Genomic DNA, 17101 nt, shown 5'->3' with positions numbered 1-17101 from the left:
TGATTTTGCTTATTGCTTTCGTAGTCAGTGTACCGTTAGTAGTTTCAACCAATGGCTGAATAGCTAAGATGGGAGAAAGGGGCATTTATCATGTTATCATGAATCAAGTGCTTGATATAGAAAGTGATACTTCTGGGTATGGGACACACCATTATCAGGTTTCTTTTAGGCTTTTGGGACCTGACTGTAGCCAAAAAAAAGTTTTTATCATGCATATATGTATGTGCATAGAAAAAAAATCCTAACAGATCGGAGCTTGAATTTGTGATCATATTACAATAATTTATCATGACTTGTAATCTAGGTATGTCCAAGACATCACCCATTGAAATAATTTAAATTTCATGATGTCGATCCCTATTATATTAAACTTGTGAATTGCAATAATCCTTTAACACGAACACTATCAATAATATCCAAGTTTCTACTAAGTTATAAGTTTATAACATAGATTATTCGACAACTTAGAGCGATTGAAACATAATACATGATTATTATATTGTAAGACTGATGATAACTTGACAGAAATTTGGTTGTACTTAGTGAACTAAAGTTTTCAGTTATTGAATGTATACCTAACATATGTAATATTATAATGTAAAAGTTTGTGAGTATCTATATAATTATGGATATATGGGTGCTTGTAACTTTTTGTCTCCCAATCAAGAACTGCTGGATGGGTTTTGATGAAACTTGACAGTAATAAAGCTCATGTATTAGAACAACATACCTATAGAAGAAACAATGTATATTTTTGATCTCATAAATTATATATAAACTCTTTTGCAAAAAAAGCGGGCACTTATGCGAAATCTTGGTTTTAAGGACTCTATGGGTATTTCAAAGGGTTTAAATAACTGTAGGATGTTACTAGCATCAAAAGGGTTAGACAAGCATGCGTGAGAGTGTATTCTAAATTTGAATTTTGGAGAAATGTTAAGAAAATGGTTAAACCTTGCTTTGGACTAATTCCTGGTAGAAAGTTCGTCGGCGTTTTGAAAAGTTTTTGACGTGATTTTCAGAAAACTGATAATGCAGTTTTAATTAATAATTAATGGACCTCTCTTTGACATCAAAACATTTTTTAAGAACTATGCGTATTTGATAAAATTTTCACCTGCTCTAAATGATCTATAGTGATGAATGATGGCAAATGTTGAGTTTCGGTATTTTTGTGTAACGTGTTCTATTGTTTAGATATTGTACCCACGCGATTTAAAATATCCCTTTCTCATAAATAAACACAATTTAGAGTAGTCTCAGTACTTTGGGCTGCAAGAAAACCAATTTAAAGTTAGCAGTGCCGATCACAACTCATCTCCTATCACACTTTGACATTTTGAAAAATATTGAAATTCTACAAAATACAGAAAATAACGGATAGACTGTAAGCATAAGGTCTTAAGGTCTCGTAATCACAGATTTTTAAACAACCTCGCCTCTGGGGTAACCCCGTAGACCTCTGAAGATCTATGAGTTTGAGCGTTCAAATAACGTGTTTTCATCAAACGGACATTTTGTTGAATAAACCTTCCTGCTCCAAGATTTTTTGGTATCTACAGCACTTTCCTGCATAAATCATAACAATAATTGGCTACCTGCTCATTTCTTAAGAAACATACCTTTGGTCAATAATTTTGAATTCATGACTCCCTTTCAGCTAAATCATCGTTTAGTAACCCGACACCTATGGAGTTATCCAGAGCTTTAACGCGGCAATAATTTAACTGCTTGGATAGCTTTAACCCTCCTCATCATTTTTGATATGGTTAATTTAACATTTATCACAAAATTCGGTATTTTTTAAATGTCAAAGTCTAATAGGTGACGAGTTGTGATCGGCACTGCTAACTTTAAATTGGTTTTTTCGCAGCCCAAAGTACTGAGACTACTCTAAATAGTGTTTATTTATGAGAAAAGGATATTTTAAACCGCGTGGGTACAATATCTAAACAATAGAACACGTTACACAAAAATACCGAATCTCTTAACATTGCCATCTATCATCACTATAGATCATTTAGAGTAGGTGAAAATTTTATCAAACACGCGTAGTTCTTAAAAAAGGTTTTGATGTAAAAGAAAAGTCCATTAATCATTAATTAAAACAGCATTATCAGTTTTTTGAAAATCACGCCAAAAACTTTTCAAAACGCCGACGAACTTTCTACCAGGAACTAGTCCAAAGCAAGGTTTAACCATTTTCTTAACATTTCTCCAAAATTCAAATTTAGAATACACTCTCACGCATGCTTGTCTAACCCTTTTGATGCTAGTAACATCCTACAGTTATTAAAACCCCTTGAAATACACGTAAAATCCTTAAAACCAAGTTTTCACATAGGTGCCCGTTTTTTTTGCAAAAGAGTGTATTATCAGTCAAACAATTACACTTAAGGTCAAATAATACGAGTTCCATTTGATTTTTCTAGTTTTGTGATAAATAATAGACGACACAATGAAAATGAATGTATTTCATAAATACTTATTATACTGGGTGTCCCATAAGTCCTTTGAAATCTAAATTTCGAATAAAATTTAAATGGCGCGCGGGAATGGCATGCGGGTTGCGGGGATAGCATCAACGGTCTTTGGGAATTCATTCGCCATGGAAAGTTTTACCGTAGCGGACCGTGGTTTTTGTGTGCTTGAGTTTTATCAAAACAATGATTCGGCCACCATTGCGCGTTCATTGCGCGGCGTATCTTTTGATTCCTGTATTAACTGAATTTTTTATGGATGGTAATTTCTTAGCTTTCTTTAAAATGCGCTGTAACGTCGATCTGGGTGTATTTAATGCATTGGAACGCTTACGAATGGATTGAGTAGGATTTTCACGAACTGACTCTTGCACTACGTCGATGTTGTCTTCCGTTAACGTTGAATCATTGTTGTGATAAAACTCAAACACACAAAAACCACGGTCCGCTACGGTAAAACTTTTCATGGCGAATGAATTCCCAAAGACCGTTGATGCTATCCCCGCACCCCGCATGCCATTCCCGCGCGCAATTTAAATTTTATTCGAAATTTAGATTTCAAAGGACTTATGGGACACCCAGTATATCATTTGGTGTACATAATTGTAATATAAATTGACTTTGATCGATAGCATATATTATGGCCATGATCCATCAACACCCAAACCTTACTTTAAATAAAATAAGAGTTCATATAAAATCTTCAATCTAGTTACAGCTGATTAACTCAACATTGTCTTTCTGACTATACATTTTCATCATACTTAATTATTGTCTTTCTGTCTTTCTAACCGTCCATTTTCATCATTCATTGTCATTCGCATGGACATTCACTTGTTTTCATACAAAACGTACCACAGCCGCACCGACACGAAACGTCCAATTTGAAAGGATCCTTTATGGAAAAAACTTTTCTTTTTGTGAAAAAATGTTTGGTCATTTTTTGGTCGTTATTATGGGTAGTCTTAAATCGGAAATATTGCTAAAATATACGATGTGTTGAGAGACAAATAGGCGACAGAATGGTCAGCTTCAACTATGTTCAAGCCTAACTCTTAGTCTAATTTACTGCGACCCCATAGTGTGGGTCCACACTGCACGCGCGGTGACTGGAGCCTAGGCGGGCGCGGCGAGCGGTGGCGTTTGGTGGCCACAGTGAAGGCGCGAGCGCTTGTAGCGATGTGACGTACATCAGGAGTGCAAAACCTTGACTTATAGGAAATTGTTCTTTTATTTCACTCCATAACTTTCTTGTTATTGTGCGATTATTGTGGTGTGGATGTTTGCTTTGCCAGATCGGTGGTTTAGATTGAATTGCACTTATGAAAGATTCAGTATTCACCGCCATTTTTTAGACAAACGAATATAAATGCACATACGCCAAAAGATAAGATAGAACTAAATGCCAAAACTAGTTTGTTACCCCCACCGCTCGCGCATTGGGTCGCTCGATGACTAGGCCCGTAGTGTGGCCAGAACGCGCGGATAGAAGCGTTTGAAACTTACGCTCGCTTTGTCGCTCAAACCCATCGCACTAGGCTTCCGCCTTAGTCACTTCAATATGGACGCAAAGGCGCTTTTCATATGTTTGATATTTCGCGCCCGCCGTCGCAACCGCGCTAGGCTCGCAGTGTGGACCTACACTTAGAACTAATTGCCGCACCTAGGTAACAAGTCAATATCCGCAAGAAAAGAACATACACTCGCAAACTTTCGCGTTTATATTTATCCCTGATGATCAAATCAATATAGTGTGATAAGATTAGGGAGGAAGTTTCGTCCCAACTGAAAGTACCTTAACTTTCTCCTATGATATAGAACTTGGTTTAATACTAAATTGTATTTTTGTTTCTAGACTACCACTTCTGCTGATGACAGTCGCGTACTATCAGATCGTGAAGGTGCTGTGGCGATCTGAGAAGATACCTGGTCATGCAGAGACAATGAAACTGGCACCCGCTGAACAGAGTAAGTTATAACTATTTACTGTATAAGCTATTCAACTGAAAACACTTACATACTTGCAAACTTTTGCTTTCATAATATTAGTGTGATAAAAAGCTATTCTGAAATACGACAAAATCGTATTTCTGAAGACTGAGCCCAAAGCCTATGTAGCCTATGTACAGTAGTTAAAGTCTGGACGTTTGGCTAAAATAAATGAAAAGCAACTGATAAGTTATTAAAACATATCTTCTAGAAAAAAGAGAAAATCTCTCATTTGGAATTTGGGATAAACAGCTCTAAAACTGCACTCAAACTCTAAAAAATGCATAATAGTTTAATTGTAAAAAAACACATAGTACACATATGTGTATAAAATAGGTCTCTACAGAATGTTTATTAAAAATTGCAATTAAAAGGTGTGAACGGCAAACTCATCAAATTATAATTTCCAAAGAACCCACGTATTTCTTTCTGACACCGTTGTTATAAAAACAAACAGTTTTCCCATACGTTATAGTTTTTTTACGAAATTCCGACATTCCATAGTTTTTATAGAATAATAGTAATTGTTATAAATTATGATGAAAAGATTTACAAGTGCATTCTTTGAACTTAAATCCTGTTTACAAGATGAGATAATTTTGACGTTTATGTCTTAAGAAAAAACTTGTTTGAAAAGCAACGGAAGTAATTTCTCAAATGCAGGACAGTTATTAGTTAAACTTTGATATAACACCTGTTCTTTAGACTGCTTTAAAAATAAACAGTTTGATTTTTTGGTAACTTCTGTTTTAATTATTGGACAGAGACTTTTTTTGTCAAAATAAAATGTTATTTAGAGTACACGTAGACTAAACATTGACCCCACATATGACAATAAAAAAAGAAGATTCCAATTAAAGATTTCAGTCGGTAAATAGATACCGATATCTTTTTTTTTAACGACGTCAGAAATGATCAATGACCCCTCCCGCTGTGGGTTAGCAGCGGTGAGGGAGTGTCAGACTCTTACTGACTAAAAACCGTCGTGTTCCGTCGTGGGCCTTTTATGTACCAGGGCCGCGGTATCTCGCGCGAACAATCCCGCAGCCACGATACCGGCTAAATATCAGATCTTTGTAATGTGCGTACTACCATTCATCTTCATACTGAATTATGACCCCAAACAAACTATCGGCCGACTAAAAGTTTGTAGAGTGCGGGTGGTACTCTAAACCGATTTCAAAATGTCTTTGAAAGAAAGCTACACTTAACTATTAAGTAATCCGTGTCCACACTTTACGCGGGTATCAAAGGCAGTATTTCATCCTGTTATGGGAAGTTTCTACAAAACCTTAGGAAAAAAGCCAGTGTACCAATAAAATTAATAAAGGTACGATTCTGTCGCTAAGTTCCTGTCTAACTCAATTTAGGTTAAAGGTAGTCCCTTTGTCTCAAAGAGAAGTTTGCGATTTCAAGTCTCCGAACAATACGGTACGCACTTAATATTTAATCTTCTAGCTCAAAGTACGGTACAAGTTATTTAGCTACTTATACTAACTGTTTCCCAAGGCTTTACTCTGAGTCCCTATTCGATGTATAAAAAAGAGTGTTAAACTAACGCATAAAAACCTGGCTGTGGAAGTGGCTAAGGTCTCATCTCTTTCCATAATAAATATCATTAGAATCGATTTAGCCACATTGGATTTTGCCTCGTTGGTCTAGTGGTCGCAACCGCGGCTGCTGTGCCCGAGGTCTCGGGTTCGATTCCCGGGTCGGGTCGTAAATGCTTGTATGTATGGAAATGTGATAGTATGAGGGATGTTTATTATGCAATAACTACTGAAAAGCGTTGAGGAAAGTCAGTTGTATCAACTTCTTATCGAGTGAGCACCTAATAAGGCCAAGTGTCAGAGTTTTACATGCCCTCCAGGCACGACGGATATAACACCACTCACTTTCAGACTTTGGGCTTCTTTGCGAAAGTTTCTACAACCCACAAAAGCCATATTTCTTCGACCCGACAGGAACTGATTCGGGGCCGAACATTAGTAAATTCATTTCTGACACTTACGCGAATATTAGACATTTAAATAAAACTACATTTACGGATTTTATCGCGGTTATATTAATATTATTTACTCAGACTCTCAGTCTGCCCGTGACCATGGATGATGTAAAGGATCCGAAACGTCGGGATTAAATAATATTAATATAACCGCGATAAAATCCCTAAAAGTAGTTTTATTTAAATACTAGCTACGCTCGTGGCTTCGCCCGCATCGAGTTCGGTTATATCGCATTTCCAAGGGAACTCTTCAAAAGTCCGGGATATAAACTATCCTATGTTCTTTCCCAAGGTCAACTCTATCTTTGTACCAAATTTTATTAAAATCAGTTCAGTGGTTTAGACGTGAAAGTGTAACAGGCAGACAGACAGAGTTACTTTTGCATTTATAATATTAGTTTGGATTAGTAATTTTTTTCTATTCTATTCCTACACCACTTCATAATATCTAGCTACACTAAACTATGAAGGTCAGAGAACAGCCGTCATATATAATTCCCAGATAAAATAATACAGAGCTGTCTGTTCGATCGAGATACTGTTGATAAAAATACTTCAGCAATAACAAATGTATGAAAACATCAATCGGCACTTTATGTGCTGTGTTTTATGGACATACCAAGTCTGTATTGCATTAGGATTTTTTGGCAGAGGTTACATACCTAATGTTGTATCATTTTTAGGCGCAAAGTTTCGATCTGTTTCTAGATACGACTATGTTCTATCAGCGGTTTTACCACTTCTTTCTAATATTATAAATATGAAAAAATGATTTTTTGTTTGTTTGTAATGGATAAACACAAAAACTACAAGACCGATTTAAAAAAAAAAACTTTCACAGGCTATATTTTATGACGGTAAACGCGGGAAAACGGCTAGTTTTGGATAAAGTTTTCTGTCTATGTTTGTTTATAGATACGCCAGCAGTTTACCCTCGTCTCCTGCACACCTGGATAAAAAGTACCTACTCCTCACCTCACCCTTCCTAAATAATGGGCTATCTAACACTGAAAAAATGTTTCATATCAGTCCCGTAGTTCCTCGGATTAGAGCGATCGAGTAAACAAACAAACTCAACAGCTTTAAAAATTAAACCGACTCCAAAAAATACTGAAAAGCAAAAAAAAAAACATTCTTAGGTGCATCGGCCTAGAGTTCGGTGTCTAGAGGATGATTATATGTTTATTTCGCCACCGACTTCTAGGCCGATGCACCTAAGAATAGTTTCTTTTTGCTTTTCAGTGTTTTTGGTAGTCGGTTTAATTTTTTTGTAAAAAATTTTTTAGTTTTGGCTTTTCAGTGACAAGTATAGTTGACACTATCCACATTAGTGGAAGGTTCTTATCAATACGACTAATATAAGCCCAAACACAAGGTAGTTTACATATTTAGTTGACGAGTTCCCTCGACCTTCTCTCGTCTCCATCATCAGGTCAGCTCCAAACCTTCACAGTTACAAAGGTCTCGTCAATACAAAGAATATAAGCCCAAACACGAGGTAGTTTACATATTCAGTTGTCGAGTTCCCTCAACCTTCTCTCGTCTCCATCATCAGGTCAGCTCCAAACCTTCACTGTTATCATAGTATTATCAGACGTACACCTCATTGTCAAGTTTTTAACCTATGTATGCCTACAATTTTCGTTGTTGTAAAGTTGCTCTCGATTTCTCAGGGTTTCCATCATCAGATCCTGACCTGATGATTATGGGACCACCTGTGAGGTATACCCTATTTTGCCCGGGTAACTGGGTTGAGGAGGTCAGATAGGCAGTCGCTTCTTGTAAAGCACTGGTACTCAGCTGAATCCGGTTAGACTGGAAGCCGACTCCAACATGATTGGGAAAAAGGCTCGGAGGATGGTGTGAGGTATACCCTATCAAACAAAAAAAGAATTTTGCAAATCGGTCCAGGCATCTTCGAGTAATCCGTGAACATACATAAAAAAGAGAGATCCCGACGAATTGAGAACCTCCTCCTTTTTGGGAAGTCGGTTAAAAAAGTATTAGGAATAAAACTCATATAGATCACATAAAATAAGATCGGCTCGATAGCTATTTTTTTTTTTGGAAAATCCAATTTTCCAATGTTAGCGAGAACAGTCCTTTTTTGGAATGTTCAGAAAAAGCACAGTCGTTATTTATTTCGTGAAGTGTACCTAAGTATTCAAAAAATATTTCTATTATTATTATTCTTTATTGTACACAAAAACATATAAAAACACACACAACACAGAGAAGACATGTACAAAGGCGAGCTTAACCCAGAACTGGGTTCTCTAACAGCAAACCTTAGAGCGATAGAGAGTTGCGATAAGGAAGAGAAAATTTAAAGTGCACAACATTAAACAAAACAAAGATGAAACTACATAACATAAAATATATACCTTTAAATAAAACATAAAATATAATAAATAAATAAATACATACATACAAATAAGGTCATGTTGACAGGAAATGTTCTTTAATTCGTCTCTTGAAGACATCTAACGACTTGCTCTCACGTATACTGTGAGGCAGAGCGTTCCAAAGCCTTACAGCGCGCACAGTGTAGGATCCATCATAACGGCACGGTTCTATCACACAGAATTCGGGAAATCTTATTATTCGACTGGGTATATTTTTTACTCTTCTTATAAATATCAAAATCGTTGTAATCCAATCGTGTTTTTGATAAAATAGTCTTTTTATATCAGTTTTATAATAACATACAATGAATTAATTACACGTATAAAATACAGGTATATTTGCTTTTAAATTTTTCATATAAAATATATTCTTTTTCGTGTTCCGAGAACATTAAACAGATATACTAAAGCTTGAAAAATCACAAAAAATTACTTTTTACCCGATTGCGGTATGTGGTTCTCTTAGGACTAGGGTCAAAATGTGGAAAATACGATTACTAAACAAATGTAGAAATCAAATCAACATGCAAATTACACAAACTGATTGCTTTGGTACTAGGAATAATTTAGCTTTCGTAGGTATTGAAAATGGACCTTCAAATCTAACCTTCTAAATGGACTTTCAAATTAGAAATTATTTGTAGGACTCCTACACGTAGGTACCTATTTATTCATCATCATCATCAGCCTATCGCAGTCCACTGCTGGACATAGGCCTCTCCAAGTGCACGCCACTGAGATCGATTTTCGGCTACTCGCATCCAGCTCCTGCCAGCCGTCTTGCGCAAGTCATCACTCCACCGTGCCTGAGGACGTCCTACACTACGCTTGCCGAGTCGTGGTCTCCACTCTAGAACTCGTTTACCCCAACGGTTATCGGTTCTTCGGGTAATATGGCCAGCCCACTGCCACTTCAGCTTGCTGATTCGGTGGGCTATGTCGATGACCTTGGTTCTCTGACGGATTACCTCATTTCTGATGCGATCCCTCAGAGAAATGCCAAGCATAGCCCTTTCCATAGCCCGCTGAGCGACTTTAAACTTGTGGACCAGCCGTACCGTCAGTGTCCACGTTTCGGCTCCGTAAGTCATGACAGGTAGGACGCACTGATTGAAGACTTTCGTCTTTAGGCACTGTGGGATCGACGATGTTAGGACTCGACGTAGCTTCCCAAATGCAGCCCAACCCAACTGAATTCTCCTATTCACCTCGTCCTCAAAGTTGTTTCTACCTAACTGCAATGTCTGCCCGAGGTATACATATTTCCGAACAACTTCGAGAACGGCGCCGTGTATCGCAATCGGTTCCGGTAGAACATGTTCATTGAACATGACCTTGGTTTTGTCCAAGTTCATCCGTAGGCCGATGCGTAGAGATTCAGCCAGGTCGTTCAGCATTTGTTGTAGGTCCTGCAGCGTTTCTGCCATGATGACGATATCGTCAGCAAATCGCAAGTGAGAGATGTGTTCGCCATTGATGTTGATGCCACGTCCATTCCAATTCAGCGTCTTGAACATATCCTCCATTGCATTAGTGAACAGTTTCGGGGAAATAACATCCCCTTGTCTCACTCCTCGATGCAACGGTATGGGCCTAGTTTGCTGATTTTGTACTTGGACGGACATTGTAGCGGCTTCGTAGAGACATCTCATCACTTGGATGTATCGCCAATCTACTTGACAACGCTGCAGGGACTCCAGAACAGACCAGATTTCAACCGAGTCAAAGGCCTTCTCATAGTCCACAAATGCTAGACACAGGGGCTGATTATACTCTTCGGTCTTCTGTATAATCTGCCGCACTGTGTGGATGTGGTCTATGGTGCCGTATCCGCTCCGAAACCCAGCTTGCTCCGGTGGTTGGAATTCGTCGAGTCTTCGCGCAAGCTATTTATTCACCATCATCATATCAGGTTATGGCGTCTACTGTTGAACGTAGGCCTCCCCCAACGAAAGCTAACCATTTCCATGGAAAGCCCTATTATTGGTACGAATTAACTTTTTTATATTTATAAAAACTTATGTCTATTTTTACCAACAAGATAAACGTCCGGTTAAAAAACGGATCTTTCTCTGAAGTTGTGTTTCGGTAAAAAATTACAAAATCAGTAATAAACTGACTTAATTTATGTGGCAAGAACTCAAAAAAGTTTTAAGACATCTCCATATTAATAGAAAATGTGTCTAAACAAATTAGCATCAAAATCGTAACAGCTGTTTTCGTGTTCATTTGTAACAGACAGTTCTATCAATTTTTACTTTAACTTTAAATCGAATATAAATAATATAAAAATGCAAAATATGTCAGTTATAATATGCTTGCAGCGAAATTGACAGGTCTCGCATACTGTTCAGTAAACAAAATTAAATTCGAAGAAATTGCGCATACAAGATTTTCATAAAACACGTGAGATCTGTATATTTTTTTTATTGTAACTGTATATTTTTTTGAGTAAAACTATTTAAATTATATAAATAAATGAGAAAAAAAGTCATGGTCTAGTGGGCAAAGAACTAACCACTATATATGCATCTAGCTACATCCAGCTAGACTGGAAGCCGACCCCAACATAGTTGGGAAAAAGGCTCGGAGGATGGAGGATGAAATAAATTAGAATATTTGAGATCTTCTTAAAAAATCTAATAACATGAATCAGATATTAATTAGTCAAGTCTGTCATGAAAATAATGAGATTTATCTAAAAACTTACTTTAGATTAAAACTTAACAGTAATTAGTGTAATTACTTATCTTTTATAAAGTTTAGGTAATTAGAGTAAATATAGAACTATAGTTCAAACGGCCTAGATACCTAGACGTTAAATTATCTTTTGATGATCTTTAATTTTATAACATATCTTAAACAGTATAGTCAGAAAAATGTTCATTACCATAATTTAAATTACAGAATAATCTAATCATTAAAACCTCTCATAATGAACTGTCTCGACCACAGAAATTAAATATTATGCAAATTACATAATGTCACTGACAACAGCTTTTGTTTTGAGTATTTTTTGAGCTCATTTATTTTGACTTTTATTGCAGACTGTATATTTTACTAATATATCGAGTGTGTCGTTCATAATCACATTAAAAGAAATGCGTTAATATACTGGTTAATATATGTCGATTAACACAAAGAAAAAAGAAAATACGTAAAAAAAATGCATTTTCAAACAAAGTAAATATAATAAAAATGTGCGAAAATTAGAACACCGTATAAAAGTCAGTCATTACAAACAACTGAAATTCTCCCTTGAAAACTGACAGCTGTCAACTGATCAAGACATTCGATACATACACCTAACTTCATCTCTGCTTTACGCATGATGTTGTAAATTATAAAAACGAAAAATGACTCATGTGGTTAAATCACTGAATGGATAGGGTTATTTTTTTTACAATTCGCCATAGACTATCATAAAGTATATGCGATAGGATTTAATGTGATTGTGAACGACACATCCTGTATATAACTATTATCTTACTAAAATATGACTTCTACCTACCAAGTCCAAATTATTATCTACTGGAATTTCCTCAAACGTGTAGGAAAGCTTCAACCATATTATTAATGTAAAAAATGCAAAAGTAGCTTTGTCTTTCTATTTGTCGATCTGGCTTTTACAACAACACTGCTGAAATAATTTAAGACAGTATATAAATATAGTCTGAGAAAGGACAAACTAAACACATACACGCAGGCAGTATTTAAATATTTTATCATACAAAAATAAAAGCTTGTAAAAACATCTCTCATTTGTAAAAACATGGCATGTTTTCAATATGAAATAAAAATTGGGTTCCTTACTGTTAGAGAGATACGAACCGACCATAACAATTGTAGGGTACTACTAGATAAAATTAAAGGTTTTGAATATAGGACTAAAACTCCAAAACTTATGTTTCGAAGCCCTTCAATTAATGCTTTTATACTATTAATTAAAGCCCGACCTTAAAGTTAAGGAACCCTAAACTATTTTGACCTTAATTCAAAACCTTGTATTAATAAAATGCCCTCAAGCTTTTCTATTCAAAAGGTCTAGAAAATTCTTAATAATGCTGAATTTAAATTATGATAGTTAATTTGATTATGAATAATAAATAACTAGAGATAGACGAAATAACAAAGGTTTGGCTTGTTTGAAAATTCTATTGTTTATTTATTTTGTTATAATAATTATTATTGTTCGTTATTAAAAACCCTTTTAATTTTTTACCCACTACATAGCACAATTTATTCGTTTTCGTGATAGTAAGTACATACTCTAGTCAATTCGCTTGCAAACTTGCCTGGTTTCAATAAATCATTTGATATTATTGACTTTGATATTAGTCCAGAGGCAAAAATCAGATAAACTTATCAAACCTAACTATGATTTATTCAAATTCCTTGCAATAGTCACGTTACCTTTTAGAAAATAATTTTTAAAGACTTCCTCTATTTGCTTTGAACTTTACCCGTCCTCGTTAAATGACATTTCAAAGGTCCTTCATAAATGTCAATATAATCCATTCGCCATTTCATCTCCTCGGGAAGAAACTTGAAAACGTAGCGTTTGTAAAGATCGTCAAATCATTATCATGTAATTAGTGATCTTAAAGTTGATTTTAAGCCCTTTTAGATCTTTGTTTAAATTCGAATTATATCAATCATTGGAACGCGGTCATTCAGGATTCTTTATTATTCTTATTCTTTATTGCACACTAAACATAAGGAATACAGACAGTTATGTACAACGGCGAGCTTAACCCAGAATTGGGTTCTCTTACAGCCAACCTTAAAGCGATAGAGATATTCGATAGAGGTAGGGTAAATTGAAGGTGCACAACAAATATGAAATTCTAAACAAATATTAAATAATAATAAACTAAACATATGTATTTAGTAGAGCTACACATATGTATGTAGTAGAGATAAACATAATACATATAGAATATATAAATATCATTTTATTTTCTTGCTTTAAAGTCTTTGCGAAATTAACTAAAATTATCGGTTTATTTTCATTGGAACGTGGTCATCCAGGATTTTATTTTCTTGCTCTGTCTTTGCGATATGAGCTAAAATGTTTGTTAATTTAAATAAATGTTTATTTCTGTGTTACAGCTCAGCTGCGTTCTCGAAGGAAGGCAGCTAAGATGTTGGTAGCAGTGGTCATCATGTTTGCAGTCTGCTACTTTCCTGTGCATCTACTTTCTGTACTTAGGTAAGAATAAAACTATAATATGTAGCTGCACACCATACAGACCTTAAGTTTGTACAAATATCTATATGAACTTAAAATCTGAGTAAAAATCTAGTAAAGTCTCTGAGCAGACTTATCTTTGGCTCAAACTTTATACAGACTTGTTGTGTGAAAACAAAATCCTGTGAAAGTCTGTGTAATTTTGGTATCGCGACCCACCAAAAGGGTACAATTTCAAAACAAGCGACTATCGCATGCCGCTGTGCCACATTTGGTTCTCGAAGGTTTCGAAATTGCTGCGAGTCAGTACAAACTGACAGCTGTCAACTGCACATAAGAGCAGGGTATATTGTGCCTCTCGGAATTCCGGCTTAAAATTTTCGCATTTTATAAAGTGTCAACAAGGTTCTTTGGTCTGTTCAGGAAACCTTAAACAATTTTGGGAAATTGAAAAAAATCAAAATGGATACAAAAAAACACAAAATTAAATGTTACTATTTTCCTATTTACACTGACTTACACAGGTGCAATACGGAAAACGGCTAAATTAAACGTCCAAGGTTCTCCTTTACGTGTACAAATATTTATTTAGTACGGAACCCTCAGTATCGAGGCCAGCTCGCTCCTGACCGGTTTACTGAAGCTCCCATCTTAACGTATTAGAGAGATTATAATGGATGATTTTGACCTACAAAATGAGGACACTCCTGTTTTACGGGAAAATAATAGATGATCCTGTTTCACGACCCATTTTGTAAATTGCATATTTTGTATATTATATTTTATATACGGGATTACCTGTTCCCTGTGTGCCCGGGTAACTGGGTTGAGGAGGTCAGATAGGCAGTCGCTCCATGTAAAACACTGGTAGTTAGCTGCATCCGGTTAGACTGGAAGCCGACCCCAACATAGTTAGGATAAGCCCAGTCAGATATCTCTATATCTTTTTTTGGTTTCCTGTCGATCTCTGTTTGCGTTTAATGAAAACTTCTAGGTTCTTATCTTTTGTCTGACTATTATATAACTATTAGGTACTATTGTAGTAGTAGCCTTTCTGTCACACTTTCACGTTAAAACTACTGAGCCAATTTAAATCTACACAAGTAGCTAGCTACGTGAGAAGGGACTTAGCCTACTTTTTATCCAGGCCCAAGAAGTAGTTTCCTCTAATCAGGGCTGGAACTGCAGGGAACAGCTAGTGGGCTTTATTTAGTATCATGGTTCGGGAAGTAGATTACTCAGAGCGCACGTGAAATGGGTAATGGGTAATGGGTATGGCATGGGTAGGTACTAAGTAATCCCAAATTGAATCAAATCAAAATCAGTAAAGCAATTTCAGGGACAAGCGTATCAGATGGACAAAAACAAAATTGAATTAATTTCCGGACTACTGAACCAAATTGGATTTTATATGGTGTTCATTATTGTCAGGACATTTCGTGAAACTTTGTTTTTTGGCTTAGAATAGCATTCTGATAACATCATATAATTTGTGTAATTATTGTCGTTGGTCAGTTTCTGAGTAGTTTTGTCCACAAAGTCAAAGTATTTATTATTTGAAAAACATAGGTAAAAATAAAAAGGATTTATCTACTAATTTTTAAGTGGCACTCGACCGAAAATATCGCGACACCTTCACACAATCGACTAGCCCCATGGTAAGCTATTTATTAGCTGTGCTACGTTATGGGTGTGTTATAGCTGTGTTATGGGTACTCACACATCTGATAAACTACATATACCAATGCTCATCACAAGATTATCAATCGTACTGTGAATCAACCCGGCACCAACAGTTCGGCAGTCCGACATTGTGTCCATTGCGCCAACGAGGTCCTACTACGTCCGTGGTCAGCTATTTGCATTAGAAAACACACCCAAAAACCGTGTAATAATGTTACCCAAGTATTCATTATTATGGGATAATGAATGTGGACAAAAGTACTCAGAAACTGGCCATTCAGTTATTAGAGATAAGCAGAAATCCAAAAATGTGTCCAAAGTGTGACCAAAATCGCAAGGGTTCTTATTAATTTTAATGAGCTTCTGTTTACACTTTGGGCCAGAAAAAAATGGACATCATTTTCAGCGTGAAATAATCTAAAGAGAGGAATGACAGACTGAGTAAGTTTAGTCAAAAGCTTCATCAGCATCATCATCATCTCAGCCATAGGACGTCCACTGCTGAACATAGGCCTCCCCTTAGATCTCCACAGATTAAGTAAAAGTATATCGTCAAAAGTTTCGCAGTATTTGATTAATTTGGTATGACAAAAATGCCCTCGAGACATATTTTAAATTATCTCTAAATAAATTTAAATTGCAAACATAGAATCTGTTATTTCGCAATTATTGGAACCGTCTTAAATACCTTTTGTAAAAGATAAGGTCATTTGAATAACATTTAGAATTTGTTTTCTAAATTCCAACACAGTAAATTAATGATAACATTTATTTTAATACCGAAAAATTGAGATTGACTGTTTGATTCGTTTGACGTCATGAGTCGATTTTATATTCATGTCTAACCTCCCACCCACGGTTTCACCCGCGTCCCGTGGGAGCTACTTTCCCGGTGCTAGGACAAAATCTTACCCGAGACATTCACAAATAATTAGGTACTTATTATTTATTGGTAAAAGGATTTGTAAAATTGGTTCGAAAGATCTTTCCATTTAACGAACTCACAAAACCTTTTTTTAACCGACTTCTCAAAAGAGAGGATGTTCTTTAATACTAGTAGACAAACCAAATAGAATCATTTCTTGATTAGAATATTAAAAATGCGATAGTAACTGCTGATTACGCATGTAAAATGCGTGGACAGTTTTCTAAGAAATATAATTCAAACAACTGTGTATTTTCCTCTTAGCGAACTAGTGTAGGTAAAGGTGAGTTTTACCAATATCCTATTTATTTTGCATACAAGATATAAATTTTAATTTTGTTACAGTCAAGTCAAATCCTTCTTCTAGTAAGCTAATCAACAGAAGGAAACAGGCTCTTATTCTGTTTACATTAAAAGTATTTG

General features: G+C 35.8%; 2 protein-coding genes across 2 annotated transcripts in view; both read left to right on the top strand.

The window, feature by feature from the left end:
• LOC110376616 (solute carrier family 2, facilitated glucose transporter member 2) overlaps positions 1-17101 on the top strand; it is a 324460-nt gene that overhangs the window by 218483 nt on the left and 88876 nt on the right. The gene's annotated exons all lie outside the window — the stretch shown is intronic.
• The window catches only part of LOC110376619 (orexin/Hypocretin receptor type 1), a 106836-nt gene that overhangs the window by 79183 nt on the left and 10552 nt on the right, over positions 1-17101 (top strand). The window contains exons 5-6 of the mRNA XM_049845540.2: positions 4336-4448; positions 13992-14091. Coding sequence (XP_049701497.2) covers positions 4336-4448; positions 13992-14091 — 213 coding nt within the window. The remainder of the gene's footprint in view (positions 1-4335; positions 4449-13991; positions 14092-17101) is intronic.

The sequence above is a fragment of the Helicoverpa armigera genome, chromosome 25 (genome assembly GCF_030705265.1).
Source record: "Helicoverpa armigera isolate CAAS_96S chromosome 25, ASM3070526v1, whole genome shotgun sequence".
In the NCBI taxonomy this organism is placed as follows: domain Eukaryota; kingdom Metazoa; phylum Arthropoda; class Insecta; order Lepidoptera; family Noctuidae; genus Helicoverpa; species Helicoverpa armigera.
Note: the sequence above shows the minus strand (reverse complement) of the source record. Positions and strands in the feature narration are given on the sequence as shown.